This window comes from Lutjanus erythropterus, chromosome 9 (assembly GCF_056507025.1).
Source record: "Lutjanus erythropterus isolate fLutEry1 chromosome 9, fLutEry1.hap2, whole genome shotgun sequence".
Classification (NCBI taxonomy): Eukaryota; Metazoa; Chordata; class Actinopteri; order Lutjaniformes; family Lutjanidae; genus Lutjanus; species Lutjanus erythropterus.
The window spans coordinates 32,807,632-32,833,173 of record NC_139325.1 but is presented as its reverse complement, the minus strand read 5'-3'; the positions used below and the strand labels follow the sequence as shown (position 1 = coordinate 32,833,173).

Here is a 25,542-nt window from a genome sequence, read left to right as displayed (position 1 = left end):
AAATGAATGTGGTGTGGAATAGAAGTGCATACAAAGGAAATACTTAAGTAAAGTACAAGTACCTCAAAACTGTACGGTATATGTACTTGATTACTTTTCATCACTGATCTTGTGATACATGTGTTGTACCTTTATCTCCAAAGTAGTTTAACTACAGTGGAGTCGAAAGTATAGACATTCCTTTATTAGTCCCATAACAGTGAAATTTATGGTGTTACAGCAGTAAAGTGGCCAGCAAAAATATAAAGAAGCATCAATAAAAAAAAAATAAAAACTTAAAAATAAGCTAAAAAAAATCTAAAAATATAAATAAATAAATAAAAATATGAGCAATTTAAACAAAAGAAATATAAAACAAAAATAGGAACAATATAAACAGGGGAAATATAAAAGTGGGAACAATATAAACAGGGAAATATAAAAATAGGAACAGTATATACAGTATAAGGAGACTCAGCAGTTGAATTTACAGCATTGCACAGAGGAAATATTCATATTACTCATAGTATGATGATAATACATCTGATAATTGCTCATTGGAATTAAAATTTACCTGAGTGAAATATGGCTATTGCACAATCAACCTTATTGAAGTACTACTGAATATTGCATGTTGAAATTAAAAATAAAAAATCACCTGTATGAAGTGACATTACAGCTGAAAATAAGTACTAATACTGCACAATTAGTGTACATAGTAGTACAGACCAGTTGTCAGTTTTGGTGAGTATGTAGTCTACTGCACAATTTGTGAACATGGTACAATATTTGGTGCACGCGGTGCAATAATTCTTTCTGAAATATAATCGAGTGTAAGTACAGAGTAGCACAACAATTTCAGTATCTCAAAATTGTTCTACGTTCTTGTCAGTATCTTTAACTGAACTGAACTGACCCTCATGCTGCAACGCTGGCGCGCTTTTGGACTACAAACTGCCCCAGTGTTATGTGTAGTCGAACACTATTGGTGTATGAAGTGACCGAAACAGCCAATCAGATCGAGCCTTCTAACATGCAGAAAAAACTGAAGTTGTTGTTCTATTTCCTCAACGGGTAATGTCTGAGGACGGTGAGTTATGTTGAATTACTTTTTCTTATTTTATACAAATGCTACTTTTTTCGGTGACACATTGCACACTGATGTTTATGTATGGAGGATTTCAACGGGGGGAGACAGCTAATGTTAACTTTTAGTCAGTCGCCGCCATTATACCACCGAAGAAGCCTATCCCGCCCTCCTTCTTCGGTCTTTTCTTCTTCTTCTTCTCCTTGTACTAGAAAGTAAGCACCACCGGTCCAAGTGGTAAAAGGGTATAGTCGCTAACGCTAGCTAATTTGGCTCCAATGCCCGCTATCACGACATGATTTAACGGTTGTTTTATTAGCTCCCGAGCTAGCAAGAGAGCTAGCTACCACGCCGGTGGCACGTTAGCCGCGTTGCTGGGAAAATGGCCATCGATTCACGATAGAAAGACCGTACTGGTCAGAGATAGCGAGTTTCTTAGCTAGCTGTTAGCTGTTAGCTTTGATTAGCAGTGGAGCTGTCGTGCTAGTTAGGGTCAGAATCCAAACTAAACTATAACATGACAGAAGCTTTATGTTAGCCGGCGATTGCATGAACTGTGATTAATTGTTATTTTCCCTCTCCATGTCCTCTTGTGTGTTAACATCAGACTGACATTATGCCTGCAGTAAACACTCATGAGCTAGCGCTGGGTAACCTCCACCATGCATGTAATGCAGTAACATTTGGGTATGTGGGTGAAAGCAGATGCACACCACCTCGCATCTGACCCTTTAATATTGCTGCCAGATTGAGATGTAGGTTAGCAGCCTGGTACAAACTCAGTGGTTTGTCTCTGACCACCTGTGCCAGGACGGTATAGTGTCTGCCGATAACAGGGACACAGACAAACCCAGACCTCAATGGACTAACACCCCAACAGGGGGCAGTGGGGCATTATTAGTATGCCATTATTTGCAGTGTGTTATGTTATATTTTTTAAGTCCCATCGAAAGAGCAAAACTAACAATGAATTGATCCTACTAACAAGTATTGCCTGTTTAGCAAATGCATGATTAATGTTATTAATCTGTGTCTTAGACCTCAGGGTTCAACGCTAATTATTAACAGTTAAAGACTTAATTGTTAGTTAATTTTCAGTTTAAATTAATCAGAAAAGGGACCCAATGTGTCATTAATCCAAAGCAACAAACATTCTTGCATATCACAGATGGTATGACAGTCCCTACAGTCCCTAAACAAATCATTAAATCTGGTGATGAAAGTCATTGTAGCATATATGACATTGTCTGCCTTACTATACTTTGTGTCTTATATGCAATTAATCTTCTTAGACAGATCTTGCTGGGTTTAAATACCAACTATTAACTGGCCCATGGATTAATGAATACATAGAAAATAAGTGCTCTTACGCCATAGATTTTTGCTAAAGGACCTGATGACACTTGATGCTGTGGATACCCACACATATATCTGATTTACAGATGTATCATATGGCTAATAAAATGATTTTGTAGTTGGAAGAAGTCATACCAAAATTAAGTTATGTGTGACAATATTTTCATGATTTCATATCTAGATATATTCAATTAAATTAGCAAGGAGACTTAGGCTATAGACCAAAATGACCATCCACTTATTTATTTTCTATCTCCAAATAATTCTTCTGTTGACTAAATTCCCTAAGCATCAGTAATGTGTTAGTAATAATTTAATTTCATTTTATATTTTTCAGATAACTTTATTCACAATCATGGTATTGAAAATCATACCCTCAGATTTCTAAACATCTTGGTTTACCATAATACCTTGATGCTGCCCAAGCCAAGTGCCATATCATATAAGTTAGAATATATTGGCATATTTTCTCCATGTAAAAAAAATCATATCATCATAATGGTAGTATCACAATATTATAAATTCCTATAATGATAATAGCAGTATTACATTGGAGGAGTTTGTTCCATAAAGGGAAATGAATTCAGTAGTGTGAAATAGGGATGTAAGAAAATATCGACTAATGGACTTGTTAACTGTGAGTGAGTGCGTGAAAGTATAGGTTAAAGCACATGAAACCATACAAATACAAATCTTATTTACACCTGATATGGTCTCTGCTTAGCTGACAGCCATTTTTGTATAACATGCTCACCATGGAAAACAGCAGCTGCCGGCCCCTCAGTGCAAATGTTTAACAGTTTCCACAGCATTTCATCTGAAAGGTTGCTCCACCAATCTGTTTTAATGTGCTTCATGCCACTGAAGCCACGCTTACAGAGAGCGGTGGATAGTGGGAGCATGAGGCTGAGCTCAGTCACCATCAGCAGGTTGGGGAAGCTCTGCAGAACTGACTCGTTTAATGCATTTTTACCACTTGCCTGCTTTATTATTTACTAACCCATCATGGCATTTTACTTGCCTGGGCAAGTGGGCAGTCCTTACTGTAGAGCCCTGGCACTCACCTCCATTATTGTCCTAAAACAAAATGCATTAGTGGCTCTGTTTACATGCACACTAATTTCCCACTGTTATTCAGAATGTGACTGTTATGAAATTTAATATAGGTCATTTAAACAGCATATTCTCTTTCCATATTCCTAATTAGGCCTAATTTTGAATGGAGCATTTTCCAGTTAAGCCAGTATTATGCAGGTTTTAGGAGCATTCCATGGACATGTATACAGAGTGTTCAGAATATTAATCTCATTTGGGTTTTTACCACAGTTTGGGACACATATCTGCTTGCCTGTTAACAGTCAACTCTCTCTCTCTCTCTCTCTCTCTCTCTCTCTCTCTCTCTCTCTCTCCCCCTCCCTCTCTTTCTAATAATAAATACTGTATAGTTTCACTAGTACTATTATTACTACTACTATTGATAATAATAATAATAATAGTACAGTATTAAACTGTATTAGTATACTATAATACACGTAAGCTACAATCACAATCATATGATATATCTGTGATAACCATGTCCAGTTTCTAAGTTAAACAACTGAAAATGCCCAAAGTCACCATCAAATACACCTTTTACTGCTGTTTGAGTAACTTTTGCTGAAAACTTCAGTGCCCAGCTGTTTAAGAATTATTTTTGTGCAAGGTGCATTTTGTAAACATGAATCTATATGTTTGTGGCCCATTTTCAGAGATTTACATCTTCAGTAGGAACAAATGTGCCTGGGGCCAAGTGTCACAGGCTGGGGAAGTTGGAAAGCAGTGGGAGACAGACTGACATAGCATTTTTGTTAAAAAAAAAAAAAAAAAGAGAGAGAGAGAGAAAGAAAAAGGATTATCAGATTATCATCACCCTTATCTTTTAAGTTGTAGTCATGTCTGCCAATTAAAACAGTCCACATCGACGTTTTTCAAAAGTATTGATGTGTGGCATTCAGTGGGGACCCTTGATTGTTCTTTTTTCGATGTAGAGTCTTGCCAGTACAGTGTGAGGTCTGATTGGTATCCAGCGAGTGGGAAGGACTGTGTTTTGATAGTTACATTCAGAAGCAGCACGAGCTAGACTGCACTTCCAGTGGGTCCAATTACAGCACATATCTAATTGATGTTGGAACTAAACGTCGGCTCGGCCCATGAAATGGCAGACAAAGAGAAAGACTTGGCAAGGTCTCTACCTGAGCAGCAACCTGCATGGTCAAAATAACAATTAGCTCAGGCTCAGCGCATGGTGAGTCATCTTGGCAACCCCCGAGTTAGCCTCCTGGCACTTGTGTCCAAGCTGTTGTCTTGATAATATATGCAGGCACATCTTTTCATCAGGAGAGGGCAATGTTCACAACCTAACTTCAAATGTAATGCACTGGTGAGGAGGAATCTGTATAAGACTCACGTTGTGATATTACTTTCATATTCTAAGCATGCCGAGTTTTGTGAACTGTTTCACCTTTATCTAAATCAGTTTTGCATTGCTGCGTTTCTTATGAAATGTTTTTGATTTCTAATCCCCTGGCAGCCATGGAGAGCTCGTCCGTGTACATGTGCTTCCCCTGCTACCAGGAGTTTAACACTCTGGATGAGGTACTCCAGCACCAGTTGACATGCACTGCTGATGATGAACAGCCAGACACATCTGGAACCACCCCTGTCACTGTTCCATTGCTGCAGACTCGGGTAAATAAATACTGGCCCTCTTTAAAATGTAATTGTGCCTGGGTGTTTTGAGTGCTGGATCTTGAGTTAAGCAGGGAACAGAACTGAGGAAAAACCTTGATAATTGTGACTGCATAGCCTGAGATGACCAGCAGTGTGATTGTAAAAACCTCTGAATCAGATATTGGGAATGACATTGAGGTGACAGTATAACTTTAGTCATAAATTGATGATGCTCTGCTACTCATCATAGTAATAGTGACCTTGATCACAGCACTTAACATTGAGTTGTTTGTGATGATTTACTGACCCATCTCAAGGTGTTACTGTGTATTAATATCTGATTTAGGTGTACGCTGATGTCATAATTTTATCCAGCCTACCCTCATTGATATAAATAGGGTGGACAAAATAATAGAAACAGTCAGTCTAACACAATACATTTCAACAGCACCACAAACTGCTGCCTTGAAAATCACAATGTAGTTGAGCCAACCCATCTCTAAAACAGTTTCAACCAAAACTGAACATTATAACCTTCATGAAGGTGGAATTTGTTGCAGGGATGTTGTATTAGTCTGAATTAGCTTCAGCTTGGTGTACCTTTTAAACAAGCAACTTGCTGTATATGATGATGAACTTTTACTTTTGTTAAAAAAATCTGAAGCACTCAGGAGATTACCATTAAAAAGCCTTTATTACCTCATGGCCATTTAGCAAGCCAAGGTTTATTTTTGTGGTAATTATGACTTGACATCAGTCCTTGTAATTTTTGGTCCTCAATTTCCATTATTTAACGAGGTGAAAGTCTGATTGGTGGTGTCAAATATGAGTCTTGACCGATTTTTGATGGATGGCACGTCAATCCACACAGACCATGTTGAGCAAGCAAGAAGTCAGACACAGAAAAGGCATAAAGAATCGGGGCAGTTTTCAAAATAAAAGACCCCGTGCAGACTCAAGATCATAAAATCTGACAGAAAAAAAACTACGTAGCCTTCATATCCATGGTAGAAGCACAAATCAGCTGGTAAGAAAGAGTATAGACAATATTGAGTAGAGAGGCATACATTTATGAGGTGCCAAATATGATCTAAATGTTAAGTAACAACAAAAATCATCATAATATGCAGTGACATGATTATATGAGTTATAAACCATACATTCAAAAATTGTGTCCATTTGTGGTGATCAGATGTGGTGTGATGATCTCTTTATTCATCTGCAGGGACTGTGAGATTGTCTGTAGACTCTTCTCACCCTAGCAGAACAAACAGGTTGCTCACGGGAGGGCTAGAGCCCGAGGAGACAGTGCACTAGTTAATCGACTGTGGATGGTCTCCCAAGTATATTTGGCAAATATACTGTTAATATACCTGGGCGGCCTGCCCAAGTAAAGTGTATGCGGGAAACACTGAAATTTATTTAAGACAAATGACAGTGTCACTAAGTCACTGCTCTCGTACATCTCTTGAGACCTAACTTTCACCCTGATAAACTGGTAATGGCTGTGTAGTGAGGCCTACAGATTATTCAACAGTGTTTTTTAAGTACTTAAGTGCTACCTGGAACCACTTCTTGACCAGCGTAATGACAAAATAACACATTAGCTCATTGTTTATCAGAGTAATAAGTCACAAGTGAGGCAAACAGGTGTAATGGGCAAAAATGTGTTGTTGCTGAAAGTGGAGTGATAATGGAGTATTGGACTTGTAAATCAGGCTTTATATTTTAGGTTATGTGAATGCATGCACTATATATTCAATAAGCTCTTTTCTGGCATATATCATACATGGCAGAGCTGTCGATGGAGCTCTGTTCTCAAAGTGTTGGTGTGCACAACATTTTGTCAAGTCAGAACATATACACTCAAAAGTTTGGACACACTTCTCATTAAATGTTTTTTCTTTATTTTAAATAAGAAATGGTTCAGATTCTACTGACAGTGTGCAAAGCTGTTCAAAGCAAAAGGTGGCTGCTTTGAAGAATCTAAAATATCAAAGAGCGAAAAACTTTTGCACACTTGTAGGTCAAAAGGTACATAGGACATTGCGTAAGACCATGGGGACAGAATAAAAAGCAGAAAGGCTCTCTCGCATTATCTTCTGCACTAGCAATCAAATATTGAATAACAGCGTTATTAAATCTTTGATTGCAGGTGCAGAATACAGTGTGCAGGAGCCTTTTATATTTTAGATTCTTGAAAAGCAAAAATATTTTTGCCTTGTTTTCACATTTTTTGCTCACTATATAATTCCATATTTTATAGTTTTGATATCTCCAGTGTTTATTTACAATGTAGAACAATAATCAACATGTAGAAAAAAAACATTGAATGAGAAGATGTGTCCAAACTTTTGCTGGTATTGTGAGCTCAGTTCTGAGAGTTTTGGTCATGTGATGCAGAGCATGAATATAAGCCAGTACTGCATTATTTTATGGCATCATTTTGAGGATTTCAGTAGAAGAAAACAGGAGGGAATGACATGATGGAGGTCTCAGGCCAGATTGAGGTCCAGGGCACCATATTTACATGTTATCCGGCAAGGACATCTGAATCACCAGAGTGTTCCTCATGCTCCAATGACAATGAACAATTTGTGTGCAAAAGAACAAGGGGGAAAAAACTAATCTTCTCCGTCTTTTTTTTTTTATTGTTTTTCCTCTGTGTGCTTCTGTATGTAAATTCAGTTGTATTTCTATTGTTTTGGCTCACAATGAATTTGAGAGGCCTGTGGATTTTTGTATTTTATTCTGTATTTTTTTTTTAGGCTACATTATGTGAACTGTTCAGAATATATTCTTTTGAGATGAATTTCATCAAACTGCTGAGCTCTATTAATTCTGAGTTCTACGAAGAAGGTATTTGAATTGCAAAGTTTAAAAGTTGTATAATGGGGTGAGTTATTCCGTTTAACTTTGACATATTGAGCAGGATCTTGGTGCGACTGCCCCTTTTTTCTTTCGGCTTTCCCATGACAGCTTCGAAAAGCCCTCAGGGTTAAAAGCAGTCATTGGTACTCGTTTAGCAGTAGGGCATGGCTGTCTGAGCTTGTGCCCAGACTTCCATCCTTACAGTCTTCAACACACGTCTATAAAGCACAGTGACACTCATGACAGACAAATTGCATCCTGAGTCGCCAGCGGGAAGAGGAGCATGAGGAATGCATCAGTCAGTGCCATACTTTCTCCTGATGGATTGCTCATTGGCCTTCTCATAGATGAAACAGCTGGAGAAACACTATAAAATCTGGGCACCTTATGGCTTCCTGGTCGCCACTTTGCCATAAGCCATTTTATTGCCAGCATCCCACCTTCGTTAGTAGTGCCTAATAGTGCTTTGCCTTAATTTGATTTATTTACATGTGTGTTTGAGCTGTAAGTTGAAAAATGACAGAACTAAACAAAACTAAAAAACTTAAGTGTAATTTTCGATAGGCTGATTAAATTTATCTGGCATTTTGAGGTAAATGGCGTTGGCCGATGCTTGGGCTCATAAGACTAATAGACAGAAGATGTCAGCAGACGCATCTACAGGCAGCCACCTCGCCAGTGTGGCTTCTGTGAAACAATATAATCGCTCTCCCTTGTGATTTTTGGGAAGGTGGTGGAAAAACCTCGTTTCAAATGACATGGTCCGAGATCTACAGCATAACCCAATGTATTTTTCAATTTTATTAATTAATAACTTGTTTAGAGGCTAAAATAATTACAGACAGTACAACTCTGAAGTTTGGAAACATCTTTTCATTCAATGTTTTGATTTAAAATGATGATTTGATAACGTTGTTCTTAAATCCTTTATTGTAAGTGCAGAAGACAATGTGAGACTTTTTTTGCTTTTCATTCTTGACCCATGGTCTTCTTCTAAGCACAGGTTGGTCTACAAGTGTGTAAAAGTCTTTTGTTCTTTGATACTTGAGATTCTTCAAAGTAGTCACCTTTCACTTTGATAATAGCTTTGCATACTGTTGGAATAATCCGAACCATTCCTTTCAAGAATAAAGAAAGTACATTGAATGTTAAATGTGTCCAAACTTTTGACTGGTACTGTTTATTAGTTTGTAGTGTGTGTGGGGGAAATGAAATTATAAATGACTGTCCTTGTCTCCTGTATCTGGAAGTGAGAGGACTAAGCTCTAACGTAGATTATTATGGAAATATCTCCTGGAAAACTGTCCAATAAACAAGTCAAAGTTTGACTTTACAGTGATTTGGTTGATCAGAAGGGCTCCCTGCTCGTACTAAACAAATTCACCCCTTCGTCTGATTTCCTTTTTGGACCAAAGTATGACTCATCTGCAGCATCTGCAAACTTCCTTATCAACATACTAAAATATGCACTTCACATATGGCACCATTAGACCCTCTCCAGTGATTGAGTAATTAGGTTATCAAATTCACCAGGGCTGCTGTCTGAAATCTTAAATCCTTCTATTTTCTTATTTTTAAAAATTCTCATTCATCAACTGTGTGGTTAAGTGTTGTTAGACTTTAAGACTTGCACATTGTACACAGTTTACTTATAAGTGCTGTTTTTAAACAACAGCCATTGCATAGTAAGTGACTTTTTTTCTGCGATTTTTATAGTTAAATTGATTGTAATCAACAGGAGAATGTAAACAGTGGATACAAAAACAGAACGTGTGTAATAGATGATTCTAATAAGTGGAGAACTTTGACATAGTGCATGTTTGTTCAGCATTAAACTGTCATCCAGATTTTAAGTGCAACAGTCTCCCAAGTTGTTTCAACAATTCACCTTATGTAAATGTGTGTTTTGGTTTGGGTATTGTCCTCTACTAACGCTTCAGCACTGATTCACACAGATTAAGCTCCGAGGTCATTCAGTATTAATGGCAAAATCAAACAAACAAAGATTTGTTTACTCTGTTTGAAAAAAAGTTCAAAATTTGTGCGTGCATATGCTCACAACTGGTATGCTATATCACCTATGATGAAAGCTCCAAAATGAAAACTTCACTCATAAAATATGATCTGTGAAATACACATTGAAAACACAGATGTGAGGCTTTTCTAGCACGAAGGTTAAGGTTGTTGGTAACATAGAAATCTTAACAAATCACAATGATCAAATGATTTACACTCGTTTTTCTTTAAGGTTTTGAAGGAGAAAGACAGAAACTCAAGTAGCCTCCATTTTAATGCTGCCCAAGGTTTTTCCTTGCACAGTCTGTAAAGCTTTATTCAGGATGATAAAGGCCTGCTCACTTATCAGATGAATTGCAGGTTAAGTTTAGTAGCGTTTGATATCAGGATGTAAGTCTTTTTAAAACAGCTAGAATGTTGTGAACACTGGATACACAGGCTAAGTTCTACTAAAACTTGGTATTTTCCTCTGGATTTTAATCGTGTGAAACTGTATCTCCAAAGTAGTACCACTGTTTGTACTGTATCCAGAAATGTCCAGTAAGATTTATAGAAATGTTTAGATTTTTGAGTGGCTGTTGCGTGAAAAATTTCAGGAGCATTTCTGTATTGCAGTACATCTTCAGGAATAATGCTATTTTGGCTCTTCAGTGCAGTACAAAAGTTGACAACCATTCTTTTCATGCTCAGTGACTAAATTTAGGATAATTTTAGTAAGTACAATATCAGTCAAAGTTTAGAAACACTTCTCATTCAGTGTTCTGTGTTGTACTTCATAGTTTTGATGTCTCCAGTATTAATCTACAAATGTAAACAAATAATAAAAATAAAGAAAAAAAAACTTAATGAGAAGATATGTCCAATCTTTTCACTGGTACTATATAACAAAAAGTAACTAGTAAATTCTTCATCTGTAATGTAATGTTCAAACATAATCCATTATCTCTATGAATCCAATAGGGAAAAAAAAACAATTAAGCAAACCACTTTTGTTTCAAAATACTGTTAATTATGCTGATTTCAATTATTAGAGGAGACACAAGCATACAGTATTTTAAAGATATTTGCTTTAGGAGCACAAAATCACCAAATATTTTGTGTATATGTGTATTGTTTGTAGACAAAGCAGTGAAAAATGGTGCAGTCTGTGACCTCATTTACACCTTGTGTTAACTTACAAACTGTATTTGTATAAATAAAAATGTTTGTTCTTGCAGTCAGAATGCTATCGAATCAGTCAAACAACATCTGGAGATGGTCTTTGGTATTCACGTACCAGAATACCAAAACAAAAGCTCGCAAACTGTTATACAGTACGGGAGACATGAACTGTCATGATTGAGGCCATTTCAGATGTCTTTAACCTCGACCTTGATGTTCTGTTTTTATCAACCAAATAGATTGAGGGAGCAAATGTAAAACCCTGTGGAGTGACCCATTCAGCCCTGATGGGCCTTTGATAGTTATCGGCCAGGCTCAGGCCTTATCTTGGCATTCTGGAGCTCTCAGAGGAACCTTGGCTCTGAACACATGCTGCTCTAATTGACCTCAGTACCCCCACAACGAATTCTCATCCCTCATCTGCCAGAAAGACTAAATTAAAAACACGGCAGGTTGAATTTACTTGAGAGGGCTTTGTGGTTAGTAGTGCAAGGAGTCATTTCCTTTGTAAACAGAAACGCAGTGAAACATTGAAGATAATCTCTGATTTCTTCCCTTTTCCTCCTTTGTCTTTGCAGCAACAGGTAATAAATATATCTAGGACAGTTGCAGTCCCACAGATTCAAGTCCAAGCAGGGCAACCCACAGTGCAGCCTGTAAAAAGTGCAGTCAAGCAGGCTGCAGCCAGTACAACATCGGACCAGCCCAGAATCCTCTACCAGTGTGGCGACTGTGATGAACTTTTCAAGAGCCTGGACCTTTGGCAGCAACACCGTAAAGAAGAGACATGTCAGCAGTCTGCGTCTGGGAGCAAGTCAAAACACGATTCACAACCTGAGCCAGAGCCCGTTTCAGCTCAGAGCGCCAGTTCAACATTAAATCCGCATGATTCTTCGCTCGCAAATAGTGAAACCAGCCAAAATCTTAAGCCAGAGCCGGTGGAGGAACCCGTAGTGGGGGTAGAGAAGCAGCAAGTTTCAGATACTGCACCAGCTCAGAGCTCTGATCCTCCTGTTTCTGAGGTGGCTGCTCCGACCTCTAATCCAGAGGATTCGTCTCCCAAGAAGAGAGGGGCAAACAAAAAGCCTAAGCCTGAGCCAGTGCTCCTGTGTGTTGACTGTGGCTCGTGCTTTGGCCTGGTGTCTGAACTGGTGGCCCACCGCAAGACCCAGCACGGCTTTGAGGAGGCTTTGCACCGCTGCTCCGTGTGTGGGGAAAGCTTTCTAAACACGACCCTGTTTCTCTACCACAGAAAACAACACAGACAGAAAGGTGAGGAAAAGGTCGTAGTGGTTCCTGAACAGACTTCAGAGGAAGTTTGTCCTCAGAGCAACGGGACTGAGGAGCAGGGGCAGGATGCCGCTCCGTCCATCACTAATCTCACCTGCAGTTTCACACAGCCCGAGCTGTTCATGTGCATCCAGTGTGGTCAGAGCTTCAGCGACGAGGGAGGGCTGGTCAACCATCGTAAGCAGAAACATGACCTGAAGGAGCCCTTACACAGCTGTCCCAATTGTGGCGAGAGCTTCATGAACACCACTCAGTACCTGTACCATCGTCGGCAACATCGCTTCACAACAGGGGCAGAGGTGGCAGATGGAGCTGAAACTGGTGATGAAACAGCCACCACTAAACCTCAGGATACCACACAGAGCTCAAAGAGGCTGCTCTCCTCACCTGCCTCTGCCGGTGAAGCCGGTTCACCTCTTTCAAAGAGAAGCAGGCCCGCTATCAGGATCCTGAGTGGTGCTAATGCACTCAAAGGTAAGTAAAAATATTTGTTTTAAAGGGAGAGTTCACACCAAAAGAAGACAAATACATATATTTTCCCAGGTTCATGTTTTGGTTCTTAGTGAGCTGTTTGTTTTTTGTGTTGTCAGGAAACAAGGGTTCAGGCAAAGAGGAATCAGAGGGCAGCACTGCAGCAGACTCAGACACCAACCACCCTCCTGCCAAGCTGCTGCAGGACTGGGCCCGCACACCACTACCCCATGTTTGCCCCTACTGTGGCAAAACCTTCACCCGCCGCGTCTTCCTCCGCACACATGTCTACAGCCACACCGGAGAAAAGCTCTTCACGTGCAAGGTGGCAATCAGAATTTATTTAAAATTTGTCCTTTCTTGAGTTTGAGGGATAATTCTCTTTGATGTAAATGTCATTTATGTCATGCAGCTGACTTTGATGAGATGATGCAATGCGTTTGAAGTTGGTTAGGTTTGAGGCAGACCTCCAACCTCATTATATCTGACAGATTCTCCCATGTCTCTGCACTAGGGTTGGGTGGCGTTTGGGTTTTTTTCAGATACCATTGCTAAAACGATACGTTTAAGATTGTACCAATGCCTAAACAGTGCCTGAACCGATACTTTAAAAAAGAAACACAGTCGTCATCATCATTGAAGAACAGCTTTTTTCATTCCTTAGGCAAATTTGAATATGTAGTTTTACTGCAAATTAAATGTCAACAGTCAAAAGTATGCTGAAATATATAAATATGAATAAATACAGAGCACTCAGCAAATTCACATTTTCATTTACATAAAACCTGACTGAACTACACTAATTCAACACAAAATAGCAGTTACAGTACTAATAACAGCAAATTATTTATTTGACAGGGAAGATACATGTAGGGATTGTTACATTTAAGTAAAAAAATGCAACCGCTGCAGTGTAATTTGCAGTCCTTGTCCCTGGTGGCTTTTAAGGAATACAACTCAGGAACCTACTCTGCACAATGGAAATTGTTGTGAAAATTACAATGTGAGGAAAAATAGCCAGTTACAACTTCATTTATCCCTTCACAAGAGGTAGTGTTATAACTTTTACAAATGTAGCTACTAATCCTGATTATTGTTGTAAAGGTGTGTACAAAGTCCTTCACCAACTCCCAGAGCCTGCTGCGTCACAGCATGAGCCACACAGGCACCAAGCCCTACAGCTGCAACGTTTGTGGCAAAAACTTCTCCCAGGCGGCCACCTTGAAGAGACACCAACGCATTCACACATCAACGCTGCCTCGGCGCAAGCGTGGACGCAAACCGGTACAGTCTCTGCCATTTTCTGTTTGGTAAAATGCCTCTAAAATTGAAGGATTCAATTCCAAAATCTGATATAAAAAATCTACAAAATGAAAAGCAATGAAGTGTCTTGTTTGAGAAATAAAAACCTGACATAATTTCTAAAAAGGATTGATATTTATATAGATACATTGCTGTGAAGTCCTTTTTTTCCATTTACTTTGACTGTCTTTTGTCCCTCAATGCAGGTGTGTACTCTGGACAATGAGGGCAGTGCCCATCTCTTATCCTGTCCTCACTGCCCCTCACGGTTCAACACGGAGGATCAGCTTAACCATCACAAGTAATTACAATAACACTTGAGTAACATTAGTTATTCAGCATTCTGTACTTGCAGGAGTGTATGTGGACATGACTACGACACATCTGACACACTACATTATATTCTACATTCCTCCCAGCTCTAAACTTCTGGATTTCCATATACAGCAGAGATTGTCAATATTCAATCATTTCCAACCCTGTTTACCGCATAAATACATTAGAATTACGGTTCCAAACAGAACCCAGGACAGGATTTAGATAAACCTCCTCCCTCTTGCCAGGAGCTGTAGTAGCTGAGCCGTGTCCGACTACTGAGCAAGACCTTTAAGCTGTGTAGCAAACACGCTGACTGAGATGTCTGGGTGCCCTTGAGCCTCAGCCACATATGATTGACAGACAGAGGCCCAGTAAATTAAGATGATAACGATAAGAACCCAGGATGGGGGGGAAGAGCCTGGTTCTATCCTACCTGGTTGAGCAAGGGGGAGAGGATAGTGTGTGTGTGTGTGTGTGTGTGCACGCGTGTGTGCGTGTGCACAGGCTTTGGCTTTGGCTATAGCACATCGGATGTGAATGTGTCTATAAATTTAAAGCCCTGACTCTGGGCTTTGTAGTGTGTAAATTTTGTACCTTTTTTAAATGGACAATGATTTAGATGCAAAATTAAATCTGAATGTTGGCACTTGAATGTCATTGTTTCATTTTAGATCCAATTTGCAGGAGAGCCAAAAGCAGAAAACACCAGAGACACAAAAGCCATAGTGCCCCATAAACCTGTTACATGTTCTGGAGACCAGTGGACCATACCTTTGGACCCAATTTCTGCTGTACTGGTTGAGAAAAAGCAGGAACTGGTGTTGGGACTTCTCACTTAATCTGCCAACTAGGGCTGCCCCTGACCAAAGACCAATAGTGTTTAGTTCAAGCCATTATTGACAAGTCATTGCACGTTTATGATATGAATTAAAATATTTGAAGGTCCAGTGTGTAAGATTTAGCATGATCTATTGGCAGATTATGGCAATGATGAACTATAGTATTCATTACATTAGTACATTTTCATTGGTGTATAATTACCAGAAAATAAGAAATGTGTTTTCATTACTTTAGAATGAGCTGTTTATATGCACGGAGACTTGGACAAAGAATGGAGAGAATGGAAAAACTGGAGACTAGCTCTTTTGGGCTTTAGCAGCAGTGCACCAGTGACTTTAGTCCGCGTTGCAAGAATCCCTCTGTACTTCTGTACCAGGCGCTATGGCAAGGAGCAGCTCTCAAATGCCGTTTGATTTGTTGTATTAACTTTGTCGACTAAGACTCTTCTCACTGACTGTCTCGCTGACAGTTTGACTGACAATCACTCACTCTCTGACAATCTTCAGTCAAGTTCCACTTAGAAGCTTTTTCCAAAGCCTTAAACTGCTTCTTGCAATCTTCATCCACCAATGTGCTGGAGAGACAAAAGCAGAAAAAGTCAGACACACAAAACCATAGCCCCCCCAAAATCAGCGGCATGCGGCAAGTGGACCCATAACTTTTTGACCAATTTCTGCTGTACTAGTTGAGAAATAGCGGGACTCTGTGTAATGACTCGTCAGTTGTGAATTGTCTGTGAATTAAGGTTGGTGCAGAAAATGTCATAGAATAGAATAGATGTCCAAGATGTCAGCTTCATGTTGGGTGTCTTGTCCTAAAGCAGTCCAAAACCTAGATACTCATTTTGACAAAACAATCTTCAGTTGAGGTCCACTTAGAAGTTTAAACTGCATCTCACCGTCTCCATCAGTAGGTGGAGTTTGCTCATACATCATCTGCTGCTGAAGAATACTTTGACTTAAGATTGCTTTGTTTATTTCCAAGGTCAAGAGAGAACCTTGGGCTAAATAAATATATTCAACTTCCTATCTTAGAAGTGGAGGAAAAACAGCATCCTTACATTTGAGAAGGATACAGCAAATGTTTGATATATTTGCTCAAAAAATGGCTAAAATGATTCAGTGGTTACCAGAATTGTCTGTGGATCAACAAATTGATTGATCAGCATCAAAAGACTGATGGGTAGGAGTGCTTCCTGGACTCGAAATGTCTTCATTTGAAGTGCACAAAAATAACAAAAAAAAATCCAAAGCACTCTCTTTTAAAACAATTAAAATATTACTGTCATGGCACGGTCAAGTTAGACCTTAAAACCAACAAACTTGGATGCGTCTCTTGCATCAAGCCTTGGTCAGGGAGTCAAAAAACTAATCATCACATCGTTTTAGCTCTTGTCAGTGTATACCTTTGTGTTGTATTAATACTGTACACTCTTGCTGCTTTAAGAACATCTGGCTGGGAGAGGAGGTGACCCTGACTGAAATTTTAATTCTCCCACCTGCCTCAGGGTCAGCTGTGCCTGAAATATTGATTCCTATTGTCTATTTAACAGGGAACAGAAACAGCCTGGCCTCTTATAAGGGCCTTGAGAGGTCCTTGCCCATCACCTTTAGCACCCCTCTAAATTTTAAGTGACTTGTGTTGTTAAGTACTTCTGCTGTAATATTACCTGTTGTAGTATAATATACATTAATACTTGAATGTATGTAAGATTTAGTGGCGCAGTATCTTGACTGAACTTCAACATCATCTGTGTTTGTTCTGATTATGAGAAGCTGCCCAAAAAAAACAGTATTTTATTTTTTCCTATGCTGTGAAAGCAGGCCTGATGCAGCATTAGGTGAATACATCCTAACACTTCTCTCTTCCCCTAAGGCTATATCCAGCGTAACGTTATGCAATGGATAAATATAGTCTTTCATGTCCTAACTCTGTCTCCTCCTAGTTTACTGCTGTTCTTTTATCTCTCGCCGTTATACACTCAGTTAATACCCCTTATTTAACCTGAAGCACAGCTAAGCACATACTTGCTGGTAATCCTCCTACAAGTCACATATAGGGTGGCAGCTTTAACCAAAACATGACTTTGTTCCCTCTCTTTATTACAGTTTTTATGAGTCTTTATTTCTGGAACATAATTATTCCTGTAATTGTTTGTATGACTGTTGCCTGTTCCTGTGGGGCATTTTTGTATATATTATTCTTTTTTCAGGTTCAAAGAAGTTCAAAATTTGTCATTGTCAGTAGTGAGCTGAATAGATGAAGCACTAATGCTAATATGTGTGTTTTGTGTATTACACAGACTGCTTCATACCAGCCATCCATTCCCTTGCCCCGAATGTGGAGAGGCCTTCAAACGCAGGAAAGACCTGGACCTGCACTCGCTCACTCACCAAGGTGAGAGTTCAAGGCTCAGCCTGGCATATATTGTTCACCCCCATGTTTGTATGGTTACCAGGAGCGACCTGAAACTAATAAAACAATATACAATAGTCTTTTTTTCTGTTAATTAGTGCATAATCACCTGGGTTGATGCACTTATCTCCTTATTTGATACTAGCATGATACTTGGTGGTGATTCGGTTTGTATTGTGATTTTAATATTAGGATTTATTTTTGTTTGCTTATTTAACAGCAGGATCAGGAAAAAAGTTGGATCATACACATAATACAACATAATTTATATTTCCAACAATAAGGCACGTCACATGCCAGTCAGTCTTTCTTAATTTTATTTCAGCAGCATCATTGCTATACTGCATATAAAAGTAATAAATAAAATACTTCCGAAGTAAACTCCTACATTTAGCCGTCCCTGCTCAGCAAGCTGGTGCCACAAGAAAATTAAAAAAATTAAATAAATAACATATTAGGCCAAAATGAATAGAGCCCCTGAAAAGTGCACACAGCACAGAGAGCCTTTAATGAACAGTTTGAAATTGAACTTGAAAACTGTCCTTTCAAAACCCCCGCCTTGACTGCAGATAAACGTGGTTTTAAAAAAATGACAATAGAACGAATAAAATATTTATACTTTTTGCAGTTAAGTGCTGCATCTAGCTGTTCCTGCTCATCAAGTAGTGATCTATAAATAAAACAGAAAATATAACTATATGCGCTGCCCTGTCCTGGCAGGCCATGTCTCTTCCAAGTGGTAGCTGTATTTCACTTAGGGAGTTTTGACCCTTTGAGGTTTCTGTAGCTGGTCAGCGTGGAGTGTTGAAGCCAGAGTAACAGATTGAGTTAACAATGTGGAATCAGCAACTATTAGTTTGTTTTCACAGAGCAGTAGAAATATATCTCTGAAAGTCTGAGCACAAGTCGTTTTTATGTTAAGCCTGTGAAGTAAAATGGATCAGTTTGTCCAGATATTATCGAAACACTAATTTCTGTTGTGAGTCAATAAGAATTCCCATTATGTGTTAGCATCGAGCTAACCATCTAAAGGCTAGTTATTTTTATATATATGTATATCTACACAGGGTGCAGCCATGTTGCACCATTGTGTTTCTACTGTAGCTCAGAATAGACAAATCAAAAACTGGCTGTAGATTCGGCTTTTTGCATTTTTTGTTTGCTTCATGGCCACTAAGAAGCCAGTAAATCCAATACACCAATCTTTTAAGCTAACAAAAACTGTATACACCATTTGTTCTGGTATTAAATCCATTTGTTATTCAGCTGCTCATATCTCACATCCTTCTATTAAGTAACCATTTCTTCTCATCTGTCTCTGATCAATGTTTCCATCTATCTGCATGATTACATTCAGGAAGATTAAAGATGAGACTGAATGTTGTGAGCATATCGAGAAATCAGATGCAAGCCCCTGTACCTGCTAGTAATGGAAACCAATTAGATATGATGTTCTTATCAGTACAGCATGCAGTGAATTACTATTGATTAACGTAAAGACGACCATAAATGCCCCCATCACTTCGCCTGGGTGGCCTATCTTGTTTATTTACAAACATAGATCCATGTTATATGCACATTGTTCCTCTGATGCATTAGGTCAATGACTTTCCATTGATTTGCATCCCGTATGGAACAGAGGAGGAAGGTGGAGGTAAATGAATTGGGGGGGCGTTGGAACGTCAACCTCATTAGTTAAGCTTGAAGAGTCAGCGTGCAGCAGGGGTCAGAGGTACGTTGCTCCTCTGAGACAGATGATTGGAGAGATTGATCCATTGATCAGTCCAGGGCCATAGGCAGCGATTGTCCTTACTAAAGGTTTAATTAGAGGGTCCCAATGGGGAGCGGAGTGGATCCTCCCCACTGGGATAAGATGGTACAGATGGTTAGCGGATTGCAAAATGTTGGCGTGACGACCCATGGACATGCTGATGAACCATCAGTGTCAGCGATTTCTCAGCCAGCTTTGTAAGAGCGACCCAGTGAGAGTGCGGTTTGCTTTGCCAAAATGCAACCAGGGCACCAGCTGGTTAGAGCTGAAGTGATTAGTTGATTAGCCAGCTGACAGAAAATTAGTCTGCAGCTAGCTCGATTATTCACTTAAATCAAGCAGAATTGGAGAACATCAGCTCACTCTGGGTTAGAGACAAAACGGTATGAAAATTTCAGATCACAAACGGTGATTATAGTGACTAAAATGATCATTGATATCCCTATTTTTGTTGTCTTGTTAAAAAAAAGCTGAATATGTTCCAAAAATTCTGATACACACATAAATTATTTCACCAAGTTTTATATTGCAAAACTCACAGTGATTAGAAATGGCATCATGTACTTTGCGATTGTACTGTAGATTTTACTTGGTAGTACTAATCATCAGGAATTTCATTGCTTTGCTGCCATTTTCTGTTTATATCACTGTAAATTTAATATTTTTAGGTTCTGGACTGTTGGAAAAGCTGTTTAAAAAAAGCAGCTCTGTGATATGACATTAGACTCTGAGAAATCGTGATTGTGCACTTTTTTCTTGCTATTTTCTTAAATTTTATACATCAAACAACAATCCGTTTATTTAAAATAACCAGCTAGATCAATTGATAATGAAAACGATTATTTGCAGCTCTATGATGAATAATTATTGATGTATCTGTAAATGACTATATTGATAAATTGATTCATTTGCAGAATTTGAAGCAATGGCCATGAGAATTTCACAGAGCCCAAGGTGACATCTTCAGTATTCTTGTTTTGTCTGACCAGCAGAGGGGTGGGCGATGTGGCCCTAAAATATCACACTGTTTCAGGGTAATCTACAATAAAGATATTGTTGAAGATATGAAAAAATACTGAATATTATAGCTCTCCTTGCAGGACTTTTGGTTCTCTTTGTACACAACCAGACATTTCTGCTTGAGATGGTTCTTAAAGTATTTTAATATTTCTGTGGCTCATCATATACCTTATCTTTGGTAACCAAACCACTTCCACACTACCGAAGTTGCTCAACCTTTTTGAAATAACTCCTCCATTGTGGAGCTGGTGGCAATGTTACTTTCTCTTTCAGCAAATAATTGTTGTTGCTGAGTCATAATATTATCATTATCAAAATCAACATTATCAACATTTTGTTTAAAAATGAAAAAAAAAAATATATTGACACACGGTGAATAATACAATATGGCACATCCATTCCCCGCAGTCTAAAAATCAAAAATATATGTATTAATATATAAAACTTCAAAACATCAAATGTTGGTAATTTTTGCATAATAAATTCCATAATGACAGAATTGTTTGATAATTTTTTTTGTCAACTGACTAATCCATTAATTGACCAGCATGTCACAGGAAAAAGTTTGACTTGTCATAGCCCAAAAACCACAGGAGTTTCTAAAAACATAAAAATCGGCTCTGTTCTATTCAAATGTCCCAGTAAATCATGACAATGTGTAACAGTGATCCAGCAAGAGTAATACCAGGACCCTGAAACCAAAGCAGCTAAATGGAATTCAGCAATCATTAATTTTTATTATTTACACCTGTTTTTCCCACTGTGACATGTCTTCAATGGGAGATTGTTTGATGAACTCTCCTCATGTGTTCACATTATAAGCAATCATTGACCACAGGCACACACTTTGTCGATACTGAAAAACTGGCTGTATCTGATTGTTTAGGCACAGTCGCCCATCACCTGTCACTGCATGCCTGCTGGCACCACGGCTCGCAATCAGCAGGCTCAAATCAGCCTTCAGATGATTAGTTTGGCGCAGGAGCTGTCATGTAGTGTGGACACAGAGTAGAATGACCACCTGTCTAAACCCTGACACTGCTCCATTACAGACAAGCAGCCAGCGACCTGTCTTCACTGTTCAGCCCAGTTTGTGAATGAGTCGGTCCTGGAAATCCACATGCAGCGCTGCCCAACCACAGAGGAGGAGAAGAACGCTGGTCGAGGTCGCGGTCAGGGTCGTGGACGATGCACTGGACAGGTTGGGAGCACAGAAGATCATAAATGATTGATCAATTTTATGTTTCCAGTACATTTCTGTTTTTACTTTTCTCCACTATAAATATATTCAGAATGTGAGAGAAATCTTTGCTTGATCTTAGGTGACCAGTTTGTTTTTAACAAGGATGAAACAAATACTCAGACCATGTGTGGAAATCCTGTGGAGTTGCACAGTTGATCAAAATTTTATTGAAACTGCAATATGGCTAAGTGTGACAAAACATCATTATATACCCTGGCATAGAAGTCTTGCTCTTTTAGATGTAAGAAAACATGTTTGTTTGGTACAGAACCCAACATATGTCACGTCATCAGGATTTTAGTTTTTGCCAGTGAATTAAATGAAAATTGTGATGTAAAAATAATTATTCCCACTAATCATGAATCATATTGCAATTGCAATATCTGTCAAAATAATCCAATATAATTTTTTTAAGCTAAAATCCTATTATCAATTTACCCTCCCCTCTTAGATTTTTGTTTTTGGCATTTTGCCTTCATTAGATAGCTAACAGCCCAGACAGAAAGGAAATGTTGGGTTAGACAAAGGTGGGAGACATCTATTAAAGGTCCCCAGACAAAATCAAACTGTGACGTTATGCTTACATCTTAGTCAGACAAGACAACGCCGACCTTTTCTCTTTTCATTAATTGCCCCCCTTCGTGTATTTTCCATCTCCTTACCTTCCGGTTTGTGTTCCCCTCGTCGTCCCTCCTGCTGTTATTCCTCCCTCAGATTGAGTGTGACCTGTGTGGCCACCGTTGCATGACCCAGGAGGGCCTCGACCTCCACCGGTTGTCCCACACGGGCCAGACTCCTCTCAAATGCCCAGTGAGGCCTTGCCGCCGCCGATTTACCTCCAACAATGCCCTGGAGGAGCACGTGCTGGCCCACTTCCAAGGAAAGATCACAAAGTCCAAAAACCGACCCCGCTTCCGCTGTCAGATTTGCCACAAGGAATTTGCCTACAATTCCACCTTCAATGTTCACATGAGGACACATACTGATGAGAGGCCCTTTGAGGTAAGAAAGGAGGCAGTGGTGTGTGTGTGTGCCTGCATAAAAAGAGAAATTCTCTCAGCCTTGTGAAACATATTTTGTCCTTTTTTTAATACAAGGCTTCCAACCCTTTACTGCCCATATTTCAAAGTGAAATCCAGCGCTGCTTCACCCCCCCCCCCCCCCCCCCCCCCCCCGCCCCCATGGTTGCACCCATTCATAGCTGTGGCCATCTCTCTGGTTCTGGACCATGGCCATTTGTGCAGTGTGTGTCCTGCGGGTGTTTCCTCCCTCCCTGTGTACCTGTGATTAATGGCAGGGCTGAGTTAGGGCCTGTCAGCTCCCCTCTGTGCCTGTTACTATTCTGGGACTCTCTCCCTCTCTCTCTGCTGCTCTGGTGACGAGGCAGGACATCAACTATGGACCCACCCAAGCCCATCACAGCACGTCGGACTGTAGGAATTGATTTAATGTTGGTGGCTTTGCTTTGAGTCATATCTATCAGCCATGCTAAGGATTGAGGTTCAAGGAGCATGGGTCCTCAAACACACAGGCGGCTGAGGGGATGAATTTTAATTTAAAGCAAATATACGGCGCGCTCCTGAAGGAACACCTATATTTGCTGAGTATATAAAGAGCAGACTCAACAGGAAAGGTAATTTTATTAGAGTATATCTCACAGAGATACTGAAACTGCAAAACTGACAACAGGGATTACAGTTTCAATCTGAGTGTCCCCAGCAGGAATCAAAGCAGAGTCATTCTTTTATATTGCTTCAGGTTTAATCAAGTATCTAGTTGTAGTTCATTGTCTGCACTCAGCTGGTAACAAGCAGAGAGCCAATGTTAGCGTAGCAGGAAAGGGACGACGTGGAGCTGTTAATGTGATGACTTTATTTAGATATAGTCTGGCTCTAAGCTCAGTGGTAGCATGTCTTTCTGGTCGTACTATCCCTTATACACTTTTAGAGCTGCAACAATTAATTGATTAGTCTATTGTCAGCATATTAATCGTCACATATTCTGACAGTCAGTTGTGCAAATCATTTATCAAGCAAAAATGCTAAATATTGTCTGGTTTCAGTTTCTTAAATGTAAATATTTGTTGGTTTTCTTAGTCTTCTATCAGAGTAAAGTGATTATCTTTCAGCTTTGGGCTGTTGGGAGGACAAAACAAGACCTTTCACGACATCACTTTTAAATTCTATGTAGGGGTGTTTGATTATCCACATCCATCAAATTGATTTGATTTCAAGGTCACAATTTGATATGTGGATTTGGATTGGATTTTTTTTTTTTGCTCTTTGGCTATACAATTGTAACACTAACACCTTTTCTCCTTTTCATTTTTTAGTTTTTTTATACAATAAATGACTCAGAGACAAAACATCAGATGAAGTGCAATTACTACAATTTCTTGACTATTGATTACTTAGTCATTAGTCATTCTAAATGGTATAAATTATTTAGCGATTAATGATTAATAATTAACATAGCTAGTTTTATGCCGTGACAACTGTCATTTACATTTTGGAATTCCTCTTTAAAAAGTCTATTTGGTATTAAGTGACGCCGCAAGTAGACGGGAAGAGAAACAAAAGTATTGGGAGAATCATTGATTCTGCCATTGATTTCAATAATTGAAGTTGCAGGTTCATTTTGATCGATTTTTGATCTAATGTTGAAACTTTGACACCCCTAATTCTAGAACATTGCAATTTTTAAGGTTTAAACTGTTGTCTGATGTTTTATAGACCAACAGTTACTTGATTAATTGTGTGAAAATAATTGGCAGAGAAATTGCTAGGGGAAGGAGTTGTTAGTTGCTGTGTGACACACTATCGTTTTTATTGCTTTGTATCAGTCTTTCCCCCTCTCTCTCCCCCTATAGCCTGTTTGCGCTGCTCTTCCTCTATCCCAGCCAGAAATGCTGCATCTGCGGAAAAAATATAAAGAGAGGTTTCAGAAAATATTAATTACAGTTGAGTTTGTGCACTGGCACTCTTGAACATAACTGTATTTTCTTGCCACCCTCTTACCTTTTCTATATTTTGTCCACTTCCTCATCCTCCTCCATCTCTCTACACCTCTCCAGTGCACTACATGTGGAAAACGCTTCCGCCAGCTGCCCCATCTGCAGGACCACGAGCGAATCCACAGCGGCCTGCGGCCTTTCTGCTGCTGGATTTGTGGCAAGAGCTTCAGTGTGGCCGCCCGGCTCACGGAGCACGCCCGCACCCACAGCGGGGAGAAGCCTTACCCCTGTTCCCACTGCCCCGCCGCTTTCCGCTCTCGCTCCAACCTGGACAAACACATCCGGCTACACGGAGACCTGCCTCTGGACATCGCTGAGCAGGCGGCGCACGCAGCTGAGGCTGCACAGGTGCAGAAAGTGCTGGAGGGGGCCAAGGCGCTGTCCTCTCTCGCCGCCACTGCATCAGAGGTCGACTCTGGCTCAGTGCAGACGATCTATGTACTGCAGGGGGCTGAAGGAGGCACTGAGACAGTCATGATCCCGTCTGATCAGCTCACTGACATGGAGGGCACCTCACAGGTTGTCATCCTGCCCTCGTCTGTTCTGGGAACACAGGGTATCACTGTTCCTACCATCACTATGGATGGAAATGAAATAACGATGGTGGAGACGAGCCAGTCGCCACAGCACGCCATCGAGTTCATAGTGGAGGAGACGGTATGAAGGCAGATTAAAAACTG

The 25,542-nt window shown here is 39.6% G+C and overlaps 1 protein-coding gene across 1 annotated transcript; it reads left to right on the top strand.

Moving 5' to 3' along the window:
* Window positions 1-976: 976 nt before the first annotated feature.
* znf574 (zinc finger protein 574) lies at window positions 977-25,542 on the top strand. The gene is made up of 10 exons (XM_084727180.1): window positions 977-1,069; window positions 4,992-5,149; window positions 11,758-12,943; window positions 13,060-13,265; window positions 14,045-14,224; window positions 14,449-14,543; window positions 17,703-17,797; window positions 21,659-21,807; window positions 22,564-22,851; window positions 24,923-25,542. Exons 1-10 carry the CDS (start codon window positions 1,057-1,059, stop codon window positions 25,523-25,525), a joined length of 2,973 nt encoding a protein of 990 aa, XP_084583306.1. The 5' UTR covers window positions 977-1,056; the 3' UTR covers window positions 25,526-25,542.

Coding starts and splice junctions, on each gene's coding strand:
- znf574 (XM_084727180.1), top strand. Junction 5,150..11,757: donor TTCCATTGCTGCAGACTCGG/GTAAATAAATAC, acceptor TTGTCTTTGCAG/CAACAGGTAATAAATATATC. Junction 14,544..17,702: donor GATCAGCTTAACCATCACAA/GTAATTACAATA, acceptor TGTATTACACAG/ACTGCTTCATACCAGCCATC.